Source organism: Eumetopias jubatus, unplaced genomic scaffold (genome assembly GCF_037043125.1).
Source record: "Eumetopias jubatus isolate StellerSeaLion01/CBP00866 unplaced genomic scaffold, mEumJub1_p1.0 scaffold_13, whole genome shotgun sequence".
NCBI classification, from domain to species: Eukaryota; Metazoa; Chordata; class Mammalia; order Carnivora; family Otariidae; genus Eumetopias; species Eumetopias jubatus.
Window position 1 is genome coordinate 103642522 of NW_028274819.1, and position 20754 is coordinate 103663275.

The following is a 20754-nucleotide window of genomic DNA, read 5'->3' on the forward strand; positions in this document are numbered from 1 at the left end:
CCCCGCCCCTCCCCCCACCTTGTGCTCCGGCCAGAGCCTTCACGCCACCTGCTGAACACACCCAGCCCATTCCTGCCTCAAGCCCTTGCTGACTCCTTGCCTGCAACACTCCAGCCCCATAACTTCCTGGGTGGCTCTTTGCCGTCCCACAGGCCTTGGCTCAAAGGTCACTTTGTCAGAGAGCCCTCTCCCTCTGTCCTCCGATCTCTTATCTAGTGAGGCACTTCTGCCCACTATCTACCACATTACCTGCTTTCTTCTCTTTTTACCTCTAGCTGACGTTTTCTGTTCATTTACATGGTTTTTATTTGGTTGTCCCTTCTGGAAGGTTCTACCAGGTACTCTACCTGTCTTGTGTCTCCCCAGCATCTAGGACAACCTAACTGATAGGAAATGTTCAAAGAATATTTGTCAAAAAAAAAATGAGTGGGTGTTGAGTCTGGAGATGAGAAGGCCACCTCCAGAGATTTACAGGTGGGCTGTGAAATGGAAGAAGTAGTCTTGTTCGGTACCACTGCTGGGTGGAAACTGGATGGAAACTATAGGATCTGGGGTAGATTTCCGCTCCCCCCCCCCAAGAAAGAACTAACAGAGCGTGAGCTGCTTTGGCAGGCAAGGCCCCTGTGGCTGGAGGTGGTCAAGCAGAGGCTGGATGGCCCCTTGGCAGTGGTTCCGTAATGCTCTGGAAGAGGTCCCCACGTGGGGCAGGGCCTGGGGTGACGGTGTCTCCACACCCCCCTTAACCACAAGAGCCTGCCATCCCACATCACCATCCAGCAGCACCCCGTGCAACATACTTTTTCTTGGAAGCCTACAACACTCAGTAGGCCCTGTTTTTATTAACTGATTCTTGTGATTTTATTTTTATGTGGAAAATAAATACTTTTTAGTGTAATGTCTGTCCACCTGCAGCAGAATTCCTGGGGTGCTGTAAATTTAGACTCTGGGGCTCCCCAATTCTACGGAATCAGAATCTCTGGGGGTGAGGCTCAGGAATCAGGATTTGGAGGAATAGCCCGGGTGATCCTCATACACAGCAGAGTTTGAGGAGCTTCCGGGTCCTCTCGTGTCTGCCCTACAATGAGTAACAGCTGCTCTATGACTCGCTGCCCAAGGAGGAGCTGTGCGGTCTAACCGCATGGCCTTGACCTAGCATACTGAACGGATGGAGAGAAAGCGAAGACTGTCCCCAAAGGAAAAAGGGCCACCCAGTTCACCACTAAGAGTCTTGACTTCCAGAGGGAGTAAGGCGCTCCTCAAGCTAGAGAAAGAGTGTGCATAGCTTTTACAAAAAAACCCACCCAAAACCAAAGACCAAAACAAAGCAAAAAAACTGAAAATAAGGGAAACACCAGGAAATGGATGAAAGTATATCAAAGTCAAGCCAACACCCACTAGCTCTCGGGGGATGTTACAGGGCTGTAGCCCAGGAGAGCCACAAGGACAAAGGGTAGCCCCTGTACCTTAGGTAACAGTTTATAAAAGGGAAACCTAACCTTCCAGGGGTCTATCTTTGCCTGACCTTGCCACTGGCCTGGTCCCAGTTCCACCCACAGACCCACATGCAAAGAGAGTTTCTTGGGAGCAGCTCCTCCATAACCTCCAGGGTCAGAGCCGCCCCAACGGTGATGCTACGAACATGGGGCTGTCCATCTTCTGCGGTTCCTGGCATGGGAGGGGTTGACCCTGAGTAGGGACCTGGCTGCCCCAAGACGGAGACCTACATACATCTTTCTTAAATGCCTCAAAGCGAGAATCCGGGTTTCACATTTTACAGACACTAGACAGGCCTGAGTCACTGTGTCACCGGCTCTTCGTGCAGCAGAGTGACCCCTTCCACCGAGCTGGGGCTCTGGTTCACTCATAACCCCATACCCGTCTGCTTGCTCCTTCCCAGAAGCCGCTGTTAAACAGACGGCTGGTCTCAAGGGCTTCCGGGAAGTGTCCTACTAAGTGTGATTATAAGCAGAACAGGATTTGCCAATGAGAGCTTTCTCTCACATTCTATCACAAGGTCGCTCTGCGCAGCCTCTGCTATGGGGTTCTAATGGGAGCAGGGAAATCAGGAGCCCTAGCTACAGTGTTGTATGTCTGGTGGCCCACAGTGCACCTCTGACCCTGAAGTGACCACCTCCTGGGTCTGCAAAGGGACTGTCCCCTCCCCCTGCCTGCTGGGGACCAGGAGCATCCAAGGAGGCAATGACCCACAAGAGTTCTCAGGGCAGCTAAGCAAAGTGCGTAGCTCCTCATCAGGAAAGGAAAGCATTTCCTTTGCTAGAACTCTAAGCAGCAGGCTACAAGTTTGGGGTGCAATTTGTAGAGTAATCAGAGTTGTTCAGGTACACGTGAGGTGGAAGGGAAGAGCTTTTGACATTTTGTAGGACACACAACTATTCAATAAAATCAAAACACGCTGGTGAGTTCACGTGGACTGTTATTTCCTTTAATAATGCAAAGGTGTAAACTTCATCAAGGCCTTGCTGATTATCTACACAACAGTGTTAGCATTCTTATTAGTAACAAACGTGATCCAAACCTGCCGTATCAGTATTTCAGAAGTGAGCAGAGGAACCCCGCGGCATGTGGAGCGTGGCAGCACTGGATGGGGCCCGGCGGCGGGGGCAGCTGAGCGAGGGGGCAAGTGCTTCCTCCCGCGGGGGCCTCAAAGGGCTGCTACCTTGGGGACCGCTGGTGGGGCCAGGGGCCACAGCCGTCACTGAGAACGGTGTCCGGGGGGAGTGAGTGTGCCCCAACACTGTCTCTCGAAAGGCATCCCGTTACAAACCAGGGCCTGCCAGCATTGACCCCAAAGTAGCTTTGGCTGAGGCCCTCCTTGCCTGGGGTGTGCGGGGGGTGGGGGCGTGGGAAGACAGGCCGTGTCAGGCCTCTCTACGCTTTGGGCTAGATCTCCAAAGAGCCCCTTCAGAAGCACTGACACTGGTCGTCCCCTGTGGGTGGGAATGGGACCAGGCTGGGGCAGACCTCCGCGACGGGCCCTTTTGGGTGAACACGGGACTTCTGCCCAAGATGCTATCAAGAGCACGCCAGGAGCCAGGAGGACGGTGACGGGCCACTCGAGTGAGGACAGACCCCTCCTTCCCTCGCCCTCCCCAGAGCTCTTGCTAACTGACCTGGGGTTCTTACGCCAGGCCCGGAGGCACCACGGGTCTCTCCTCGATGCTCCGCCTTGTGCCTAAGAACCACGCCTGCTTGTCTTATGCTGGTGTGAAGGCAGGGCAGGGGCCCCAGGGGAAGAGGTTTGAGGTGGGGCTGGGGGGTAGGCAGGGCTGGGGCGAGGGGCGCTACCTGCCTGAGCTGCTGGGCAAAGTGTGGCCTCCAGTGTCTGAGCATGAGCCTCTAAATGGTGAGCGCTGGGGGGCACGGGCCCGCTGACACGGGCTCACTGGGATCCCCAAAGGGAAAGACTAGTCCTCAAACATTAATTAAAAAAAAAAAAACAACAAAAAAAAACCAAGAACAAAGAGAACTAAAAAATAAACAAAAAGAACAAATCAAACTTCTGTGGGATGTTTAGAGATGAGATATGTAGAATGATGTGACCACAATGGAGGGAGGGAGGTTTTATTCAGTAGAAGGTCCATCCCCAAGTGCGCACAGATGGTACTGAGCAGGATTCAGCTGAGTCTCTGTGCGAGACCTTAGCGAGCCTCTCTCCTGGGCACGTGGAGGGGCGTGCCCCCCAACAGCAGAGGGGACTAGCTGGTGGTCACCAGAATTTTTTAAATGTCACTAAAGCCACTGACCACTATGGGGGGTTGGGGAATTTGGGAAGTAAGACAGGCTGACCGAGTCGCAGTGTGTGGACGCTCTGGGCTGGGCAGTCCAGGAATGACCTGTCCCCATCCTTCTGCTCTGGTGAGAGTGTGTGTGGGGGTGGGGAGTGCGTGACTGTGCCTGGCTCGAGGTGGATACCTCCAACTTGGGGACTGACGTGTATGCGAGACCGTCAGACCACAACCCCCAAGACACGAGGCTCTGTGCTGATTTGCGGCTCACTGCTGGGCAGCCACTCCAACTGGGGGGACACCCATCTTATAAAGCTGACGGGTACTGGGTGCATCATAGGCTGGCCCTGTTGGGGCTGCTCATACTAATACCAGGACCAAAGCGCCTCCCAGAACATCTGAGCAGCCCCAGATAATGCCTAACAAGTCCAATTTCTTCCACTGTATGGGTAAAATGGGGTGAATGACTCTGCCCATCGTGTTAGCAAAATGCTCGGGTGCATCCCAGTGGTCTGGCTCTCTTACCACGGGCACGTCAGTGCAAGCGAAGCCAACTACTTTTTGAAGGGCAGAGGAGGAGCATGGGGTTAGAATGGGGTGGGGAGCATGTGGTGATTCGAAGAATCTGATGCAAGCTTCAGGAGGTACTTAGACATTTTCCTCTGCTACATCATTTTCAGGGAAGAACAGCAACAACAAAATGCAACAGGTAGCAGATGTGCAGAAACTTCTCTGTAAACCTAGCATAATGCTTTTTAAAAAGACAGTGTTTAAAGAAAAGTGCTCCCAAATATTTTCTCATACTGCCATTAGAAAGGGGCAAACATCCTCGTGAAGCAGCACAAGCGGACCTGTGAATGGTAAAATGTCTGGAGGTCCAGCTTTTCCCAATCACCAAACCTTCCTCTTCCACACAGAGTGCTTGGTGGCATGGCTGTGGCGGTCCTGACAGGTTCTTCCAAAGGGGGCACTGATCATTCTCAGAGGAACTGGGCATTAAGCAAACTTAATTTTGTGTGTGTGTGTGTGTGTGTGTGTGTGTGTGTGTGTGTGTGTGTGTGTGTTCAAGTTCCTAACAGAGCAAAAGCAGAGTCACTGCAGAGAGAAGCAATGAGACAAAGGTGTAGGACGCAGAGCAGCCTCCCAAGGTCGCTGCAGGTCCAAGCAATGGGCGCCCAGAGGGAATGTGGTTGTTTAAAAACAAATGTGGCAGTGGGGATGTCCCAGTGACGGACGTCCAAGGTGAGATGTGTGACGGCAGACACAGGAAGGGGAGGGGGGAGAAGGAAAGAGAAGGTAGAGACAGAAACAGAGAAAAAAAATAGATAAAAAGAAAAAAATTAGGTCAAATATAGAAAACGCAAGAATCAAAGGTTAATTCAACTTAGTAAATTAAACTGACAAAGGTTAGAGAAGAGTTCAGTACGGTATTATTCCCGTAAGGCCAGTTCCGAAGCTCAGCAAGGCCAGAAGCAGCACAGCAGGGTGAATTCGGGGGTTAGGGGTCAGCGAGCAAATGAAATCCAAGTGAGAGAACAGAGCCTCTGCAGTCAAATACAAGAGTGTGATTAGGAGAGTGTTACCTTTGACTAAGGTCAGGCCTCTTGGGAACAGTCAACGAGCCTATCCACAGCCTCCTAGCCTCTAGAGCTTTCTACACGTAGCAGGAGAGATGCACCAGGAGCATCTCAGTGATAGGTCGGACTCCTCCTCCTTGGGCGCCACAACCCCCCCGACGCTGTTCAAGACAAGCTAGTCTGTGCGCCTCCCCTCCTGCCACCCTGCTGACCACAGAACCCCATCATGAACGCACATCTTGAAATTCGCAGGTTTTGTACACAGGTCCCAACACCATGGTCGGGAGAGTCCAACCAAGCACAGAGCCACCTCCTCCTCAAATGCATGTGGTAGAGCCACCGAGCCCTTGTGGGTGAGGCGAGCCGTCCCTTCAACCCTCTCCGGCTTCCCTGGGCACCTGCAGGCTTGATGAGAAGGACTCTGACATCTCTGCCGGGCAGGACCGTGGAGGACAAGGTCTCCTATTTCTAGATCTGACTCACAGGGTCCCCAACTGCTCCAACCCCACAGGCTGATGCTGGGAGCAGCACTCAGCACGTGACTGCAGCATGTCCAAGCGACCTGCCTATGTTGCTTAGGCCAGGCAACAGGTGCCGTCGGAACTTTCTCTCCCTGGAAAGGGGTGACACAAGCCTCTCACTCCCCCACCTCCTACGTGTCCCATAAAGGCTGAGCAGAGCCAGACACACTCCAGACTGTTGATTTCAGTGAAAAACGGGCCAAAGAACACAAAGGGAGAAGGGGCATGGATGGCAGGGCTACCTCTGGACATGGTGCTAAGCGGTGGCGAGAACACTTGCAGCCACGCCCAGGTGCCTTGCCTTCACTGCTGCCCATGTGCACTAAGGGGCCTCCCTGACAATGCAGAGGGTAGGACCAATGGCCGTGTTTCCTCTGTGGTTTAAGACCCACCTGCCAGCTCCCTGGAGGCCCCCACATGTCTGTCAAGACACACACAGTCATGCACACTCAACCATCGGGAACCACATACCGGTCTCACTTTGTTTTCACTAACCGACTCGCGCACATGCAGGCCCGTGTCCTAGGCAGCCATACCCTTTCTGGTCTCCGTCCCTCTGGGAGGCGCTATTGTGACAACTGAGCAGAGTGCCCAGACAAGTATCAGAGACAGGACAGGCATGACGGGGCCACACCAAGGCAGCTGGGAGACTGGAACATCTTCCTACCATGCTTGAACACAGCACAGAGTTTATGGGGCCCCCTTTCAACAGGCTGCAGCTATATGGTGTATGTCCCTCTCTCCTGCCTGTGGCTGGCACTCGGCTGATCTGGAAAAGCAGAGAGTGGTACTGAAGATCTCTTTCTGCTCTGAAGGTTTGGTCAATGAGGAGACTAACCATCAGCGGCAAGGGGGCTGGGCCAGCAAGCAGAACTCTCCCTTTGTTCCCACACTTGAGTTGGTCCTGGATCCCTAGAGACAGGTCTGCGTCTCCTAGGAGAAGCGCCCCCGACGCGGTCTCCCGCAGACTGGACTGCCTTTCACGGATGGGGTTTGTCAGCATCCCCTTTCTCCACTCTCCCTGTTTCAAGTGATTCAATTTAATCTTTGTTGCAGTGGAGAGGCCCTTGGAAGATAGGATTTTCACCTAAGCGGGCACCGTCTCTTCCCCACAGAGAAGAGATCTGGACCATGATTGTGCAGTAAGCAAGCATCAAATAGAAAGTGCTTCAAAACAATTAGGTGGTCCTTGTATGAAATGGCAGAGGGTAGATAAGGTCTCAACAAAAGATCCTTACTCAACCAGCCACCAAGGCTTGGCTGGAGCTGGGTTTTTCCCATCTGAGGGCTCCCACAGACTGGCGTAGCAACAGTCCTTTGGGGCTGAATGACACAGGACCGTTGCCCCAGGATGCTTGGCCAAGCTTTCCTGGGGGTCCAGTACATCTCAACCCACTGCACAGATAGGTACAAAGCAAAACTAAGCTTTGCATGGGCAACCAATCATGAGGATGGCTGGAAGCAAGCAAGTTGTCAGGGGCTGTTCAAGCACATTAGGAGGTGCAGCACTGTGCATTAATTCGAAGCGGGAAACTCACAGAAAGCAGAGGCAGTCATACCTGGGATGGCTGTGGGTTGGGCCGAGGTCCTGAACACAAAATGAGCCGCCTTGGACTTGCCCTGCTGGTTCTCAGCCACCACGTAGACCTCATACTCAGCATTCCATTCCAGGGACTTGAGCATGACATGGTCACTGCCAGACGGGAGCCGGATCTCTGGTTTCCACTCAGAGGAGAGCTTCTGGGAGAAACCGGCAGGAAGGACACAAGACACCAGGATAGTTTAGATGAAAATGCTGGTGAGATCGGCTAACGGGAAGAGCTTCAGGGAGTTACTACTATTGGTGCAAAATAATACAAATAAGAACTGATGATAGGACAGGGTGTTCATTCTTTACCAGCCTGAAAACCCCTAAGGATGATGCAGGTCAGGAGGTCAACCTCGCATTTTGCAAGCACGGTGGCAGGTAGCATAGGGCCCACCCTCCAATGTCCTGTCCCATCGCCATCAGGGCACCCAGGGACCCAAGCACATTCTGGAATGCTTGGGCACATGGATGCCCCAGAAGAGCCATACAACGAATTCCCTTCTTGCCCTATTTCAGGATATTGCTCACACTTAGCTGTGGGACTCACCGCCTTGACACGGGAACACTGCATAGATTCGTTTTGTTAACAATAAAAACTACCATTTGTTGAACACCTACCATGCGCCCAGCCCCATACTAGAGGCTTTCCACAATTTTCTCAGTGCCTCCCTACAAACGGCCCGTGAAGGGTTTTGTCAGGCTGCAAGTTCGCTTGGCTGGCCCTATGTCACCGGTGGCCCGGTTTTAATCTAAAACAATTCAAAACAAAGAAATTCAGCTGTCTATGTCTTCTCTTTCTCTGAAAGGCTCCTTTCCTTGGCAAACTCTATAAAAAAGGCAAGCAGAATATAAAGCAAATACCATGTTGCACAAAAATACTAATAACATATAGTAATAGTATTTAGCAAACACTCGGTGTTTGAAGTAGAAGAGGAGACAGGTAAGGCTGCTGAAACCTAACGTAGCCCACTGTTCTGTCCCATTGTCTTTTTAAGGCAGACCCGCCTGGCGCAGCCACAGTGGCTCTTCTGGAAAACTGGTATCTCAGGCGGCCTCATCTGGGAGGTGTCTCCAGCCCCAGCCGGCATCTTTTTTTATTTTATTTTATTATGTGTCGTGTTAGTCACCATACATTACATCATTAGTTTTTGATGTAGTGATCCACGATCCATCGTTTGCGTATGACACCCAGCGCTCCACGCAGTATGTGCCCTCCTTAGTACCCATCACTGGGCTCACCCATCCCCCCTCCCTCCCTCCCCTCTAGAACCCTCAGTTTGTTTCTCAGAGTCCGTCATCTCTCATGGTTCGTCTCTCCCTCCGATGTCCCCCCCTTCATTTTTCCCTTCCTTCTCCTAATGTCCTCCATGCTCTTAGCAGTGATTATGGTAGTTATGGGGCAGGGGAGGGGGGGCTCCATATGAGGGGCACTTTTCAGGTTCTTTGCTTATATTATAACTGATCTTCACAATAACTCAAGAAGCTATTTTATTCCCACTTTCCTGATGGAGAAATGGAGGTTTTTGGAAGACCGGGTGACCTATTCAGGTCACACACTGGTTAAGTGGTAGAGCCGAACCTGGATCCCACATCTGTCTGGGCCACATCAGCCTAACAAGGGACGAGACGGCCCACCCGACCACACTGTCCACTTCCCGTGGGCTGTGCTGGGCCATCACTCAATCCTGGTACCCTGTTCCACAGTGAGGAAGCCACAGAGACCTCTCCTAGAGCAGCGTCTACAGGTTGGGACTTAGGGAAGTCCACAGAGGCACCTCCTCTGATGTCAGCCTCATGCCTGGCTTCGCAATTAACTGGGGAAGGGCTGAGTGGAATGACAGGTCTGCCCACCCACTGGGGAGTGTGTCTGGGAGGGCTCTGTGCTGTAGTGACTCTCCATTAAGCCTAACCAGGCAAGGCTTCACACACCACTTCAGTGGGGCCTGATCAAAAGAGAAGGAGTAAGTCAACTTCCTTGAAAAATCCTTCCTACTTGAGGAAAGACAACTGCTCTCTGGCTCATTATTTCCTATGGTAAGAAATCTGAGCAAGAGGCTATTCCCAGTGCTCAGACACTGCCTCTAGATCTCTTAGCAATTGATTGTGGTTGGCAGTGGCCAAGTATCATTCTAAAACCAAAGAAAGTGAGAGTGATTCTCATTTTGGGGCCTGGGGATGAAAAGCAGATGACAGAAATCTTAGGTGGTGAGCAAACCAGGAAGAAAGGGTTCAGGGCCAAGCTCACTGTGAGCAGCGTTAGACCAGCTCAGGGAGGGTCTGAGGGGCAGGTGGGAACGACCATGGTTTGGGATGGTAAGGCAGCCTAAAGCAGGGGCGAAGAGCCCAGTGTCTTCAGACAGACCTGGGTTCAAACTCTGCCCACCCAGCCGTGAGGGATCACGCACTATTGACTGAATACGTTACTTCCTCTGTGAAGGGCAGATAATCCTAAGGCCAACTTCACAGGATTCTCATGGGGAAACAAAGTACATGATCGCAGTGCCTGGCCCATAATACACACTTGATCAAACATACTGATTATGAGATATCAATATATTATTTGCAAAAAGTACCGGGTAATGGCAAAACCACTTTGTAGAAACGTTCAACCAGTAGAGTGATTGATCATGATAGGAATTTGCTGCCACCACAATCATTTTAGAGGTTTCAAAATGGTCCCGGTGTGGACACGGCCTGATGGCTGTAGGTCAAGCTTGGGGTTGAAAACTCTGACCGGGGCCCCCGAGCCATCTGCAAGACCCAGAACGATTCTGCCCTGCCTGGGCTTTGCACATTGTTGCCCCAACAAGGTGGGTGTCAGGGTGGCAGAAGTGGGGGTGAGGATGGGGCGGAAGCCCCGGAGCCACTCACCGCTCGGTACTTGACCAGGTAGTGCCTGATGGGGGAGCCGCCGTCATCCTGCTTGATCAGGTTCACCTTAATAGAGTTTCCGTCCTCTCCCATCTGTCCTTCGAGCTTAGGTGCGCTGGGCTCCCCTGAAACAGCCAGTTAATTCATGTTACATCTTTGCCCACAAAAGGAAAATCTAATCCATCAGCATGGGATGTAGTGATGGGGTGGGGCTGGGCTTTTTTCTTGCTTTCTCAGAAATTCAAATGGTTAAAAAACAATAAATATAAAACTTTGGGTTCCAGTTAGATGCGTCAGACTTAGCCCCAAACTAAGTGCTTTTTGGGAATGTTCTGGGAAACCCTCCCTAATAGCACAGTACTTTTACCATTTTAGAAACAGAATTTTATTTTTTTTAAATGTCTCTCACTAGTGCTTGCATTTCCTTTTTGCCTGCTCTTACAACTGCAGATTTAACTTTGATGAGCCTCATACATTTTGAGGAACAGCCTGAAATACGGGAAAATGTGTGTAAGTGTTTAAGGAGAAAACTTACACCCGTAAAATAATTCTTCAAAACAGCCAGTTTCTTCCCTGGATATATGATTCATCCTGGGGGCATGGGGGACCACATGCCTAGTAGGGGTGGAATGACACTGCATTCTTGTGATCCGCTTTCCATGAATTAAATTCTGTTATTCAGCTTCATTTAAAAACGTGACAACTTTCCAGTTGTGCTTAAATAAAGCACAAGATGCCAGGGGCAAGTCTCCTGTAAGCATCCTGCATTTATGGCTCAACTACCTGAGTGATAATCCTCCGTATGTTGTTTAAAGTGACAGTCATTAAAGTCTTTTTGTTTGCGAGAAGAGAGAGAAAAAAACGTCTTTAGGGTTTCTCAACAGAGAAAAGTCGATGTCTCTATTTGCAGTATATGCTTGGCTTGTGATTCCAAGGGAGAGAAGGAAGACGGTCTTATACGGGACAAACTACCAGGGCTGGGATGGTTCTTCCGTGAGGAAGACGCTGAGTTACTTCAGGAGAAACTATGTCATTAGTGGATACTGGAAGCAATGAGGTGAGAGAATGTTTGAGAGAAGCTGAAATGAAGATTTAATGCACTTAGGGATCCTGCACTTCCTCCAAGGACATATCTGTATGTCTAGTTCATGGCCTCGGACAGAAACGTGGGGGAAGCCTATACAACAGTTACCCCCTAGGTGGGTTCTCCTGGCTTGTTAGCTGGAGGACAGAATCACAGACATGTGACCGAAAACCCAGAAAGTTTTGTCACTAGGTTTCGGAACTCATCATCCCAAAGTGTACCGTTGGCCATGTGTGACAAGGCTGCTGGCAAAGCAATCCAGCCCACCCTCCTCATTCAGCTCCTTTGGGCACCTCACAAAGGCTGCTGGTCCTGCTCTCTCTTTGAGACAAGAGGGAACCAGAGAGGGAGAGCTAATGGACAGCCCTTGCTACTCGGTCTGGGCCTGCAGCACACACACCACCTGGAGCTTGTTAGAAACGCAGATTCTGTTTTAACAAGATCCCAAGGTGATCCGTGTGCACATTTAAGGTCGAGAAGCCATGGTGAAGGGGACGCATGGAAGCTGCAACAGGGAGGATGCATCATCTTAATGTCTGAGAGAGAAAGTATTTAGGAAAAGTTGTGCTTGTGGTTTGTTTTCCCCAATCAGTGATTAAGGAAAAAGAAAAACAAGAATTAAAATAGACAAGAACAGGTTTTAGGCAAAGACTTGTCCTGTTTCCGTGCTGCTCTCTAGCCACTGGCCTCAACTCTTCAGTGGAGAACATTGAGGAATTCGGTTTAGATGATGTCAAGGCGGACACACTTTTTAAATTCTTTTGGACTGTTCTCAGTCTTAGACAGAAGTTTAGTAATATCTTATATCATTGTAAACATCCTGTGCTACGAAGAAACTCAAACCAAGTGGAGGCTACGTCAGAACCAGGCAGGTTCTGCAGAAACTGCAGAGTCACCAGTGCTGAACAAATGGCATCACAAGGCACAGCAGAACTTTCCAATCCTCATCTCTGAAGCAGGGTGACCAACTCATCCTGGCTGGCCTGGGCCTTTCCAGGGGTTAGCACTGCAAGTCCTGCACTCCAGAAAACCCTTAGTCCCAGGCATACTGGGATGGCTGGTGGCCCGAGACTGAATGGGGATGGGCACCAGGGATGACTTCCGTATTCAGAATTGTGACAGTGACCCTGTGACAGTCTATCTGCCTTAAGAAGGAGGAAAGGAGGTGGCATCGGTGGCCCTTCCAGCACACTCACCAGGCAATGACCCAGTCCTTCCCCCAAGGCTTTTGCTTTGGGGGGAATATCTACTTAGAAGAGGTGCTCCCTTTCATGTTTGTGGGGGTCCCTGTAAAACTGAATGCTTAGACAGGCCTCTGCCTCACTATCAACAGAGGCAGAATAGGGGCCCTGGGCTAAGTGTTCTCCAGGGCCCCCTGTCGTTCTGCCAGCGCTGTGACCCAATGACAGTCACTGCATTAGGATGAACTATCCAAGAACACCTTGGCTATTTTCACAACACTGTGAAAGACAGACGCAAAATAAGGATGTCCTGCCAATTTCAGGGCGATGTACCCCAAGATCAGTAATTCCACATCTCTAGGGCACAGGGTTGTCCATTTAGATAGAATAGAATAGAATCGGAATAGAATCGGAATCATAGAGAAATCACTAAAAACTATATCACGGTTAGAACACAGTTCTAACACTGACCAAAGTTGGAACGCTATCCGTTGCTAACATTTTATCAGAGTGATGACATTATTCTGACATGTATGTCAGAATTCTACTTTCTCGTAGAATTTAGAGCATATCATGTAATATTTAGGTGTATCACTTCAAGTGCTTTAACTATAATTTACTCAACAAACGTTTACCGAGGATCTACCTTCTAGATACCAGGTAGTCACTTAGGCATTGGCGTCTCAAAGGTAAACAAGACAAGGTTTTGTTTGCCAAATGAAAAAAAAAAAGCCTAGTTATGATCAATTCGTTTAAAAAAATGGTGGGGCCCTTGTACAGAAACGTAACCCTTCCTATGACAGTGTTTCTTCAGGAAGATTATCATCACCCAGCATCAGAGGGATTCTCATCCACTTTGTAAGGATGGAACTTGCTGTAGTCACATAAAGGTGTAGAAAGAGCAATATTTGTTTAATGAATTGTCTTAGCCATCTTCAAATGTTCACCATTTGTCAGTTTTTCTAAAGATTACAGATAGGCTAAAGAAACTGCTTCTTGAGCTCTCGGCAAGCAGGCGGCTCCAGCCACGCCTGACCAGGGAGGGGCTGATGCTGGAGAAATGGGGCCTTGGCATTCAGGAGGCTCACTGCTTTACTGAACACATTAGGAGAGGAAATTATTTAGAGGGTCCCAATGTGCACTCTGTTCTGAAATGGCTGCTCTGATTGAAATCATTATGGGTAATTTCAGTAAAACCAATATTGTAATTATTTGTAAATGTTGGTTTGCAATTCAGCAGCAATCGGCAGGTTGTTCCAAGAAAACCCCTGGGGTTAATTACACCTTCTGAATTTAGCTTCAGCCATGAGTCAAACTCCACTCCCCGCCCCCCCCCCCGGATATTTTATGTAAAGACTAAAAAAACCCAACATCACCTTAAAAATAAACCTTGCCGATAACAAATATAAAATATTAGGCAGCTCTGGTATTTGCTAGAAGAATGTAAATCATGTGTGCAAGAAAGTAAGAAGGTACCATAGAGACCGCAAACAGTCAGAAATGTTACAGACAGGTCCTATAAATTCCCCTTAGAAATCGTAATTGAAATGTGTATTTCTGGCCTTGTGGATTGTAGGTTCTTTGTAATTTTCGCGCTCTTGTGCCCTAAAATTGGAGTCAGCTTCATGTCCTTTCCTTCGTCAGCAAAAGCCCTGGGGTCAGAAAGCTTACTGCAGGATATCTGAATTCCACAATGAAAATTATAGCAAACCCAGGGCGTTTGGACGGTATTTGTGAATTTTAGAAGGAAAACAATATTCTACTTCTCACTCAAAAATGCCCAATAACCAAGATTATTCTATCTTCTGACTCAAGAGCTGAGGTAGGCCTGACCCACACTCCTTCCTCATCCACTTTGCTGTCTCCGCCCACAGGGGTCTGCACAGAGTTTTGGGCATCTGAGTACAAACAGTAAGGGATGGAGGCCTTGCATTAGACTCTCTCCCTTTTTCTATCAAATGGGATTGTCTGGCATCACAAATACTGTTACTTTTGTGTATCCTAACTCCTGTTCCCTTTGGTGAATTACTTCTTGCAAGCCATTTGAAAAGAATTTGAAATGTACATATGCCTTTTTGTTACTTGTTTAGAAGAGCCCAAAATGTATGATTTGGCTGTTCTAATATGAAGCCCATTAGATCTTTCCAACTCAGGAACGTTGGAAATTACATCAAGAGGTTGGAAGTTTCGTCCTTAGCGGATGGGCAAATTACCTAAGGGAATCAGGATGTGCAGTTATTAGCCTGCTAATTGTCCTTTCTGAGAAGGACAAGCTCTTTGCCGAACAGATGAATCCAATGTCCCTTGGACCCCCTAACTCCCTGTGATGCCCCCTCTGATGGCCTACCTGGCTATTCTAGGGGTGCTGAGGGGGCTTTTTGACAGTCCCAGCGAGTGGCCGACAGTGCCTGGATGGGTTTCAATTTGTCCTAAGCCTTGGTCCCCCAAAGCAGGCCTTGGGAGTCAAATGTTCCTGTTCTCCTGAACTCTTTCCTCTTTGTTGTTAAGAATTTGCTTGTGCTGGCATGACCTGACTCTTTGCTCTCCTGGTCATGGGCTCCAGGGAACGCTGGGGGACACGAGTGGACACGGCTCTTACAGAACGGACGTTTCGCTCTGAGACCATGGTCATGGGGGCATCTGGCCTACACGTCCCTTTTGAATCGGGTTCCTCGGGGATTAAGAATGTGAGTGTGTGAGCTGGGGGGTGGGTGGGGAGTCCGATGGCAGCATGGGGCATGAATGAAACAGCAACAAATGAACTTTGACAGACTGAACCACAGAGATACCAAGTCCCTTCTCGTGGGTGTCATGAAAACACCAACAGCTTAATTGATCAATTATCTTTGTTTCATCATCCTAAAAAGAAAATATGACCACGAAGGTATGGCTTGTGGTTATGGGGCTGATCCAGGCTGAGGAAGTTAGGACCGAAATAACCTCCAACAATTCACTTGGCTCCCGCCTCCGAGGCCGCAAGGGGGTTTGTGCACATCTTCAACACTAATTCACGGATGTTAGATTATTCATAAAGAAGTACGAGGCTCCTGAGAGGTTTCGGCCCTCACACTGCTAAGCCCTAGGGAACTGTGCCCTTTCCAGAGCCCCCAGCCTCTGCACCCAGGATTCAGGCCGATACGCATCACTGCCTCCCTCTGCAGACCCTTCACGCTAGCTCTCTACCACCAGTGCAGGGAATCCTTCGGAATAAAGGCAATTAGAGCAGAGCCCCTGGTGACAAGTCTGTGTCGACCTGCCAGAGACCCGTGGCAATCCAGACACACAGCTGTAAAAAAATAAAGGAGGGAGTGGAAGGGGTGGTTAGTGATGTTTTCAATCTAAGAAGGAAGAGTGGGTGTTAAGGAGTTTAGTTCATCAGAATCAGCATGTCCTAGTAGGAGAGGCAGTGTCAGTAGCTAAAGAAAAGAAGATCATTATGAATGGGTGGGGGGTGGGGGGTGGGGAGGTCCATGCTCAGACATGCTGCACACTGACAGAGGGGCGCAGGGGGCTTCTCATCGCACACATGCTGGGAGTGGGGAGGGTGAGGAGGCCCGTTTACACAGAGTCCTCACGGCTGATGGAGTCACTGGAGGAAGAAGCCGGGCTGTGACCAGGTGCCAGGATATTAAAAATAGACTTCGGCATGGGAGTATCTTAGCTCGGCACAGCAAGCCCACTCCTGGGAGAGAGTCCCTGCTCATCTAAACCTTCCTCAGTTAGGCCCCACTCGCCCTAAAGCCTTACTCATGTCCAGAGAAAGGAGGCAATCATGTTCTTAACTAAAGTTTACTTCTCTCCCCCATAAATTTTATTTGCTCTGACCGCTCCATTCCCTTAAATTTTATTATTAAAGGCCATTTCCTGCTGCTTGCTGTTCATTTGAATAAGGAGTCCTCTGCTCGTCCCTTTGCAAATGGCCAAAGAGCATCTGTCACAGAAGGGAAATGTGGTTTGGTGAGGGGGTAATCATGCTTTCGAATTCCACAGGCACTTCAGTGATTTTTTTTTTTTAGCACTGGCCACATTTTTACCAATACCCAAGGCCATTGCTAAGGTGTATTTCTAGGGCAACTGCAGGAAACATCTTCAAACATTTCTTGCTTTGCTTAAAATGTCTGGAAGAGATTGCTCTTCAGAGGTATGGATCAGTTTCAACCTTGTTCGTGTGGTGCTTTGCTTCATCCTGAATTATAGCAAGGCACAGAAATGACCCAACTTGTTTTTAAGAAAGAAACCGACGGGTTTCAACTCCACATCTGCTCATACTTCAGATCTCGGGGGGGAAGATCCAGGTTTTTCCCTAGTGCATTAGCCTCGGAGCCATCACCTCAAAAGAACGCGGTCCCCCCTCAGGGGAATAATGAAACCACAGTATTTTGGGTGAGACTTGGGAGTTTAGAAAATCTTAGGCTCCCAAAATTGTCTGCCCTAAGGCACACAGATTAGGTTGCCTTTTAAAGGCAGATCAAAGTTCTCAGCACATCTGATACTCCCCTGCTTTGGGGACACCCCGACTTCATTTCATGCAGTGTAAACACCAAACATCTTTTTGGAAATGGCAGACGGCTCTGACCCCAGACCTCATCCAGGACTCTGGTTGTAAATAGGACTCAATAGGAGCACAGTGGCCACGCCAAGAAAGCTGACGTCCTTGGAGGTGGTCAGTGTGCAGGGCGAGTGAGAGGGTAGCATCCGCAGGGCTCACACGTGTGGGGGGCAAAAAACGAAAGGACAGACAGGAACAGAGAACATGCATGCGAGACAGCTGTGGATGGTTTTGTCCATGTGGATGTCGCCCAGTCAGTTCCTCAGAGACGTGAGGCCAAATGGGGACCCCTCGCATGCACGGGCACACTGGGTGGTTATTCGTGTTAGTCTGGCTTTTGTGATCAATGCAGCCGGTCTGTGTCTCAGGTTGTGATCTGACGTAACAGTCTTCAGTTAGAAGAGAACAGAATGCAGATGACTCCCAGGGCAGGTTTTGAATAGGTGTTTGATTTTACAGTGGGAAAGCTGTGAGCAGAGGCTTCCTTTTCTCTTTATGGTAAGTGAGAAATGTTTTCCCAAGGTTGTGACAGTCACAATATTAACTAATTATTTTGTCACCACTCTGAGCTTAATTAGGCTATATTTTATTTCCTTTGCTGTAAGGGTCAATCCTGTGCTTCTTGATTACAAAGGGATCTCCAGTCATGGTAACTGCTAACTTCTGCTTTGATTTCCTGCCCCCCTCCCTGTCCAGGGGGAGGGTCACTCTTAAACAGTGACACATCAACAATCCAAACTGCTTTAATTCCAAATTCTTAAATCTCTGGTTTCAGTAAGTCCTCAATTTGCATGAATTTTACAAAGCACTCTCCTTGGTTTTGAGCAAACAGAACCACGGCAATTGATACATTTCTCTCTGTAGCATTTCAGTGTTGCAAACAGATACATTTCACATTTTCACAGACATGACTCATTTTAGAGCAACTGTGGTTTTCAGGACTACTGGATAAAGTTAAACAACGTCGCAAAGGTAATTTGCAAAACTGTTTTCTGGGAAATAATTTTTATGAACTATCTGGTAAAAATTCAAGTTTGCAAACTGCGCTGTGGCAAATGTGGTTTTACTATACATGGCAGTTTGCAGGGCCGAGTTTCTTGAAGCAAAATGTTAAACCAAAGCCTCTCATGGTATCAAATCGTCATGTCAAGGCTGCAAAGAATAATGAATTCTAGAGGTGAACTGAGAACGAGAGGAAATCTCTCAAATGGCTTCACTTGGGAAATCTGAGACAGGAAGAAATGAGTGGGCCCTAGGGGCCAGGCTGTGGTCCCAGGTTTATTTCCCTAATCAGAACAAAGAGTTTTACCTTCTGTTCACCAGCGTGGACGACATCATCAGCACCATGCAAGCCACATGACAAAGTCACATGATACGCACGCACATGATTGGTTGAAAGGAAAGTGGAGGAGGTCACATGGAAAATACAAAAAAATTAAAAACTGATGTAAACAATGGGCAGGGAGAAAAAATCAACAACAAAATCACAGACTAAATAAAAGGAGAAATCAAATTAAATTAGCAGCATATATAGGAAACATTGGGAGGACAGTCAAACTGCCCGGAAACAGAAGGATAATAAATCATAAAGAGCACTTGGTTAATGACACCAATAAGCATTAGATACAGCTGCAACACTGCATATTAATACATCAAGGAGCATGTACACTTGTTTGGAAATAGAGAGGTGTTTCTGTCAGGACCCGGATGTCAAAGTCAATCCAGGAGACTGTTGAAGGAAAAGAAAAAAAGCAAGTTATTATTCGCAGATTCCAAAAATGTCTCGGCATCCTCGGGAAACAAGGGCAATGAGAGAGAACATGGGTCATGCAGGAAAAGTCCCAAGACTGTTTGCCCTGTAGGAACAAAATATTACATTACATCGAGAAAAGCCATTTCCTGTTTCCTGTGGTGCATGAGACGGGGCATGGGCTGAGTAAGGTTTGGGGGCTGCAGACCAGAGAAGGCAGTCCTGGCAAGTCCTTTCTCACTTCCCTGTTCATCTACCCACATTATCCCGGAGCCCCCATTGAGATACCCCAATTGAGACAACCTACAAAGGCAGAGGCCAGTGCAGAAGGGAACAGGTTTCCTTCTGGTGGTCGAGACAATGGCTCTGTCAACACCGAAGAATGAAACTAAACCCCTGGCCCCTTGAGCTAAGATGCTGACATTGAACAAGTGCTTGGACATTTGTGGATACATATCTCTCTAAACTTGTGGCTGTACTGATAAGATATGGATTTGACCTTGACAATTAAAGGCAAATGGTTTTCTTATTTGGCTTTATCTACATTCTTTTTTGTCCTATGTTGTCTTTATGGTCTAATCTGTTACTGAATGACTTGCCTGTCAAAAGGCATTTAGGGTTTCCTGCCTTAACTTGCACGGACCAGGGGAAGTTCAGGCTATTGCTGGTTGAAACTAAGAGAAGAAGGGCAAAGAGAGGAGATAGATGTACCTTTCCGTCCAAAGCACACCACTGTTTAAAAGTAATGCAGGAGAACTGCTTTAGCCCAGTTACACAACCCTTGCCACTGTGAGCTGATAGAACCTGTCTGTCTTATCGTCCCACACTGCACAGGCTCTGGCACGTTCCAACCAATGGTGCCCTGCAGGGATTATACACAACTGATCGGTTTCTCTTTTGATCTTATCTAGGGTACCTTCATTCATTCATGAATTCATGATTAAAAATGGATCAACACACACTAGCAAAAATAGGAGACGTTATTTGTTTTCAATCCTATTGACTGGCTGATGATTGATGGATTTTTCTGCGCTTCTAGCTACTCTGCTGTTCCACTGCATTCACACATGCTACCTTTTGCCTTATTGTATACAATTATGCTCATGCTAAATACAGGTTGCTGCCCAATTGTGACCGTCTTTCCTTATATCCCAGGACCTATAATTTGGGTCAGTAGTCAAGTGCGTGCAAAAAAAAAAAAAAAAAGACAAACTTTCTTCTCTTTTGATGTCACTACTGGGCATCTTATCCGTGGACAGAAATGTCTGATATTTAAAAATTAAACATAGGTCAGGAAGGAACACCCAATTCTTCCTTGAGGAAAACTCTGGATTCTAGGTTTCAGGGAAGACCAGTCTACCATGAGACATGTTAATATGGCCCGAGCTGTGCAAATGCATTATGTAGCCTTCTCCGACTATGCCTCGCACACACACCACCCCAAGCTGGAAGGCACAGGAGCATGGCTGTTTGAAGAAAAATGGGTTAATTGCATTCCTTTCCCAAATGCAAAACCAAACCAAACCAAACCAAACCAAACAAAAAAAACAAAACAAAAAAAACAGAAAAAACAAAAAAAACAAAAACCAAACACCAAAAACCAAAACCACAAACCCATCCTCTGAGTGAAACCCATGCGAGCACAGTTCATTGTCACCCGCTCTGCTCTGCTGACAAAACGAAACCTCAAAAGCATCAGGAATTAAAATTCACTGCAGCGCACACACACACAGAACCCCAAGAAAGCAGACCCTCAGCTTTATCTACATTCTTTTTTGTCCTATGTTGTCTTTATGGTCTAATCTGTTACTGAATGACTTGCCTGTCAAAAGGCATTTAGGGTTTCCTGCCTTAACTTGCACGGACCAGGGGAAGTTCAGGCTATTG

General features: G+C 48.4%; 1 protein-coding gene across 1 annotated transcript in view; it reads right to left on the bottom strand.

Annotated features, from left to right (window-relative positions):
- The window catches only part of NCAM1 (neural cell adhesion molecule 1), a 66697-nt gene that overhangs the window by 8100 nt on the left and 37843 nt on the right, over window positions 1-20754 (bottom strand). The window contains exons 18-19 of the mRNA XM_088017521.1: window positions 10304-10428; window positions 7404-7584 (exon numbers count right to left, since the gene is read on the bottom strand). Coding sequence (XP_087873647.1) covers window positions 7404-7584; window positions 10304-10428 — 306 coding nt within the window. The remainder of the gene's footprint in view (window positions 1-7403; window positions 7585-10303; window positions 10429-20754) is intronic.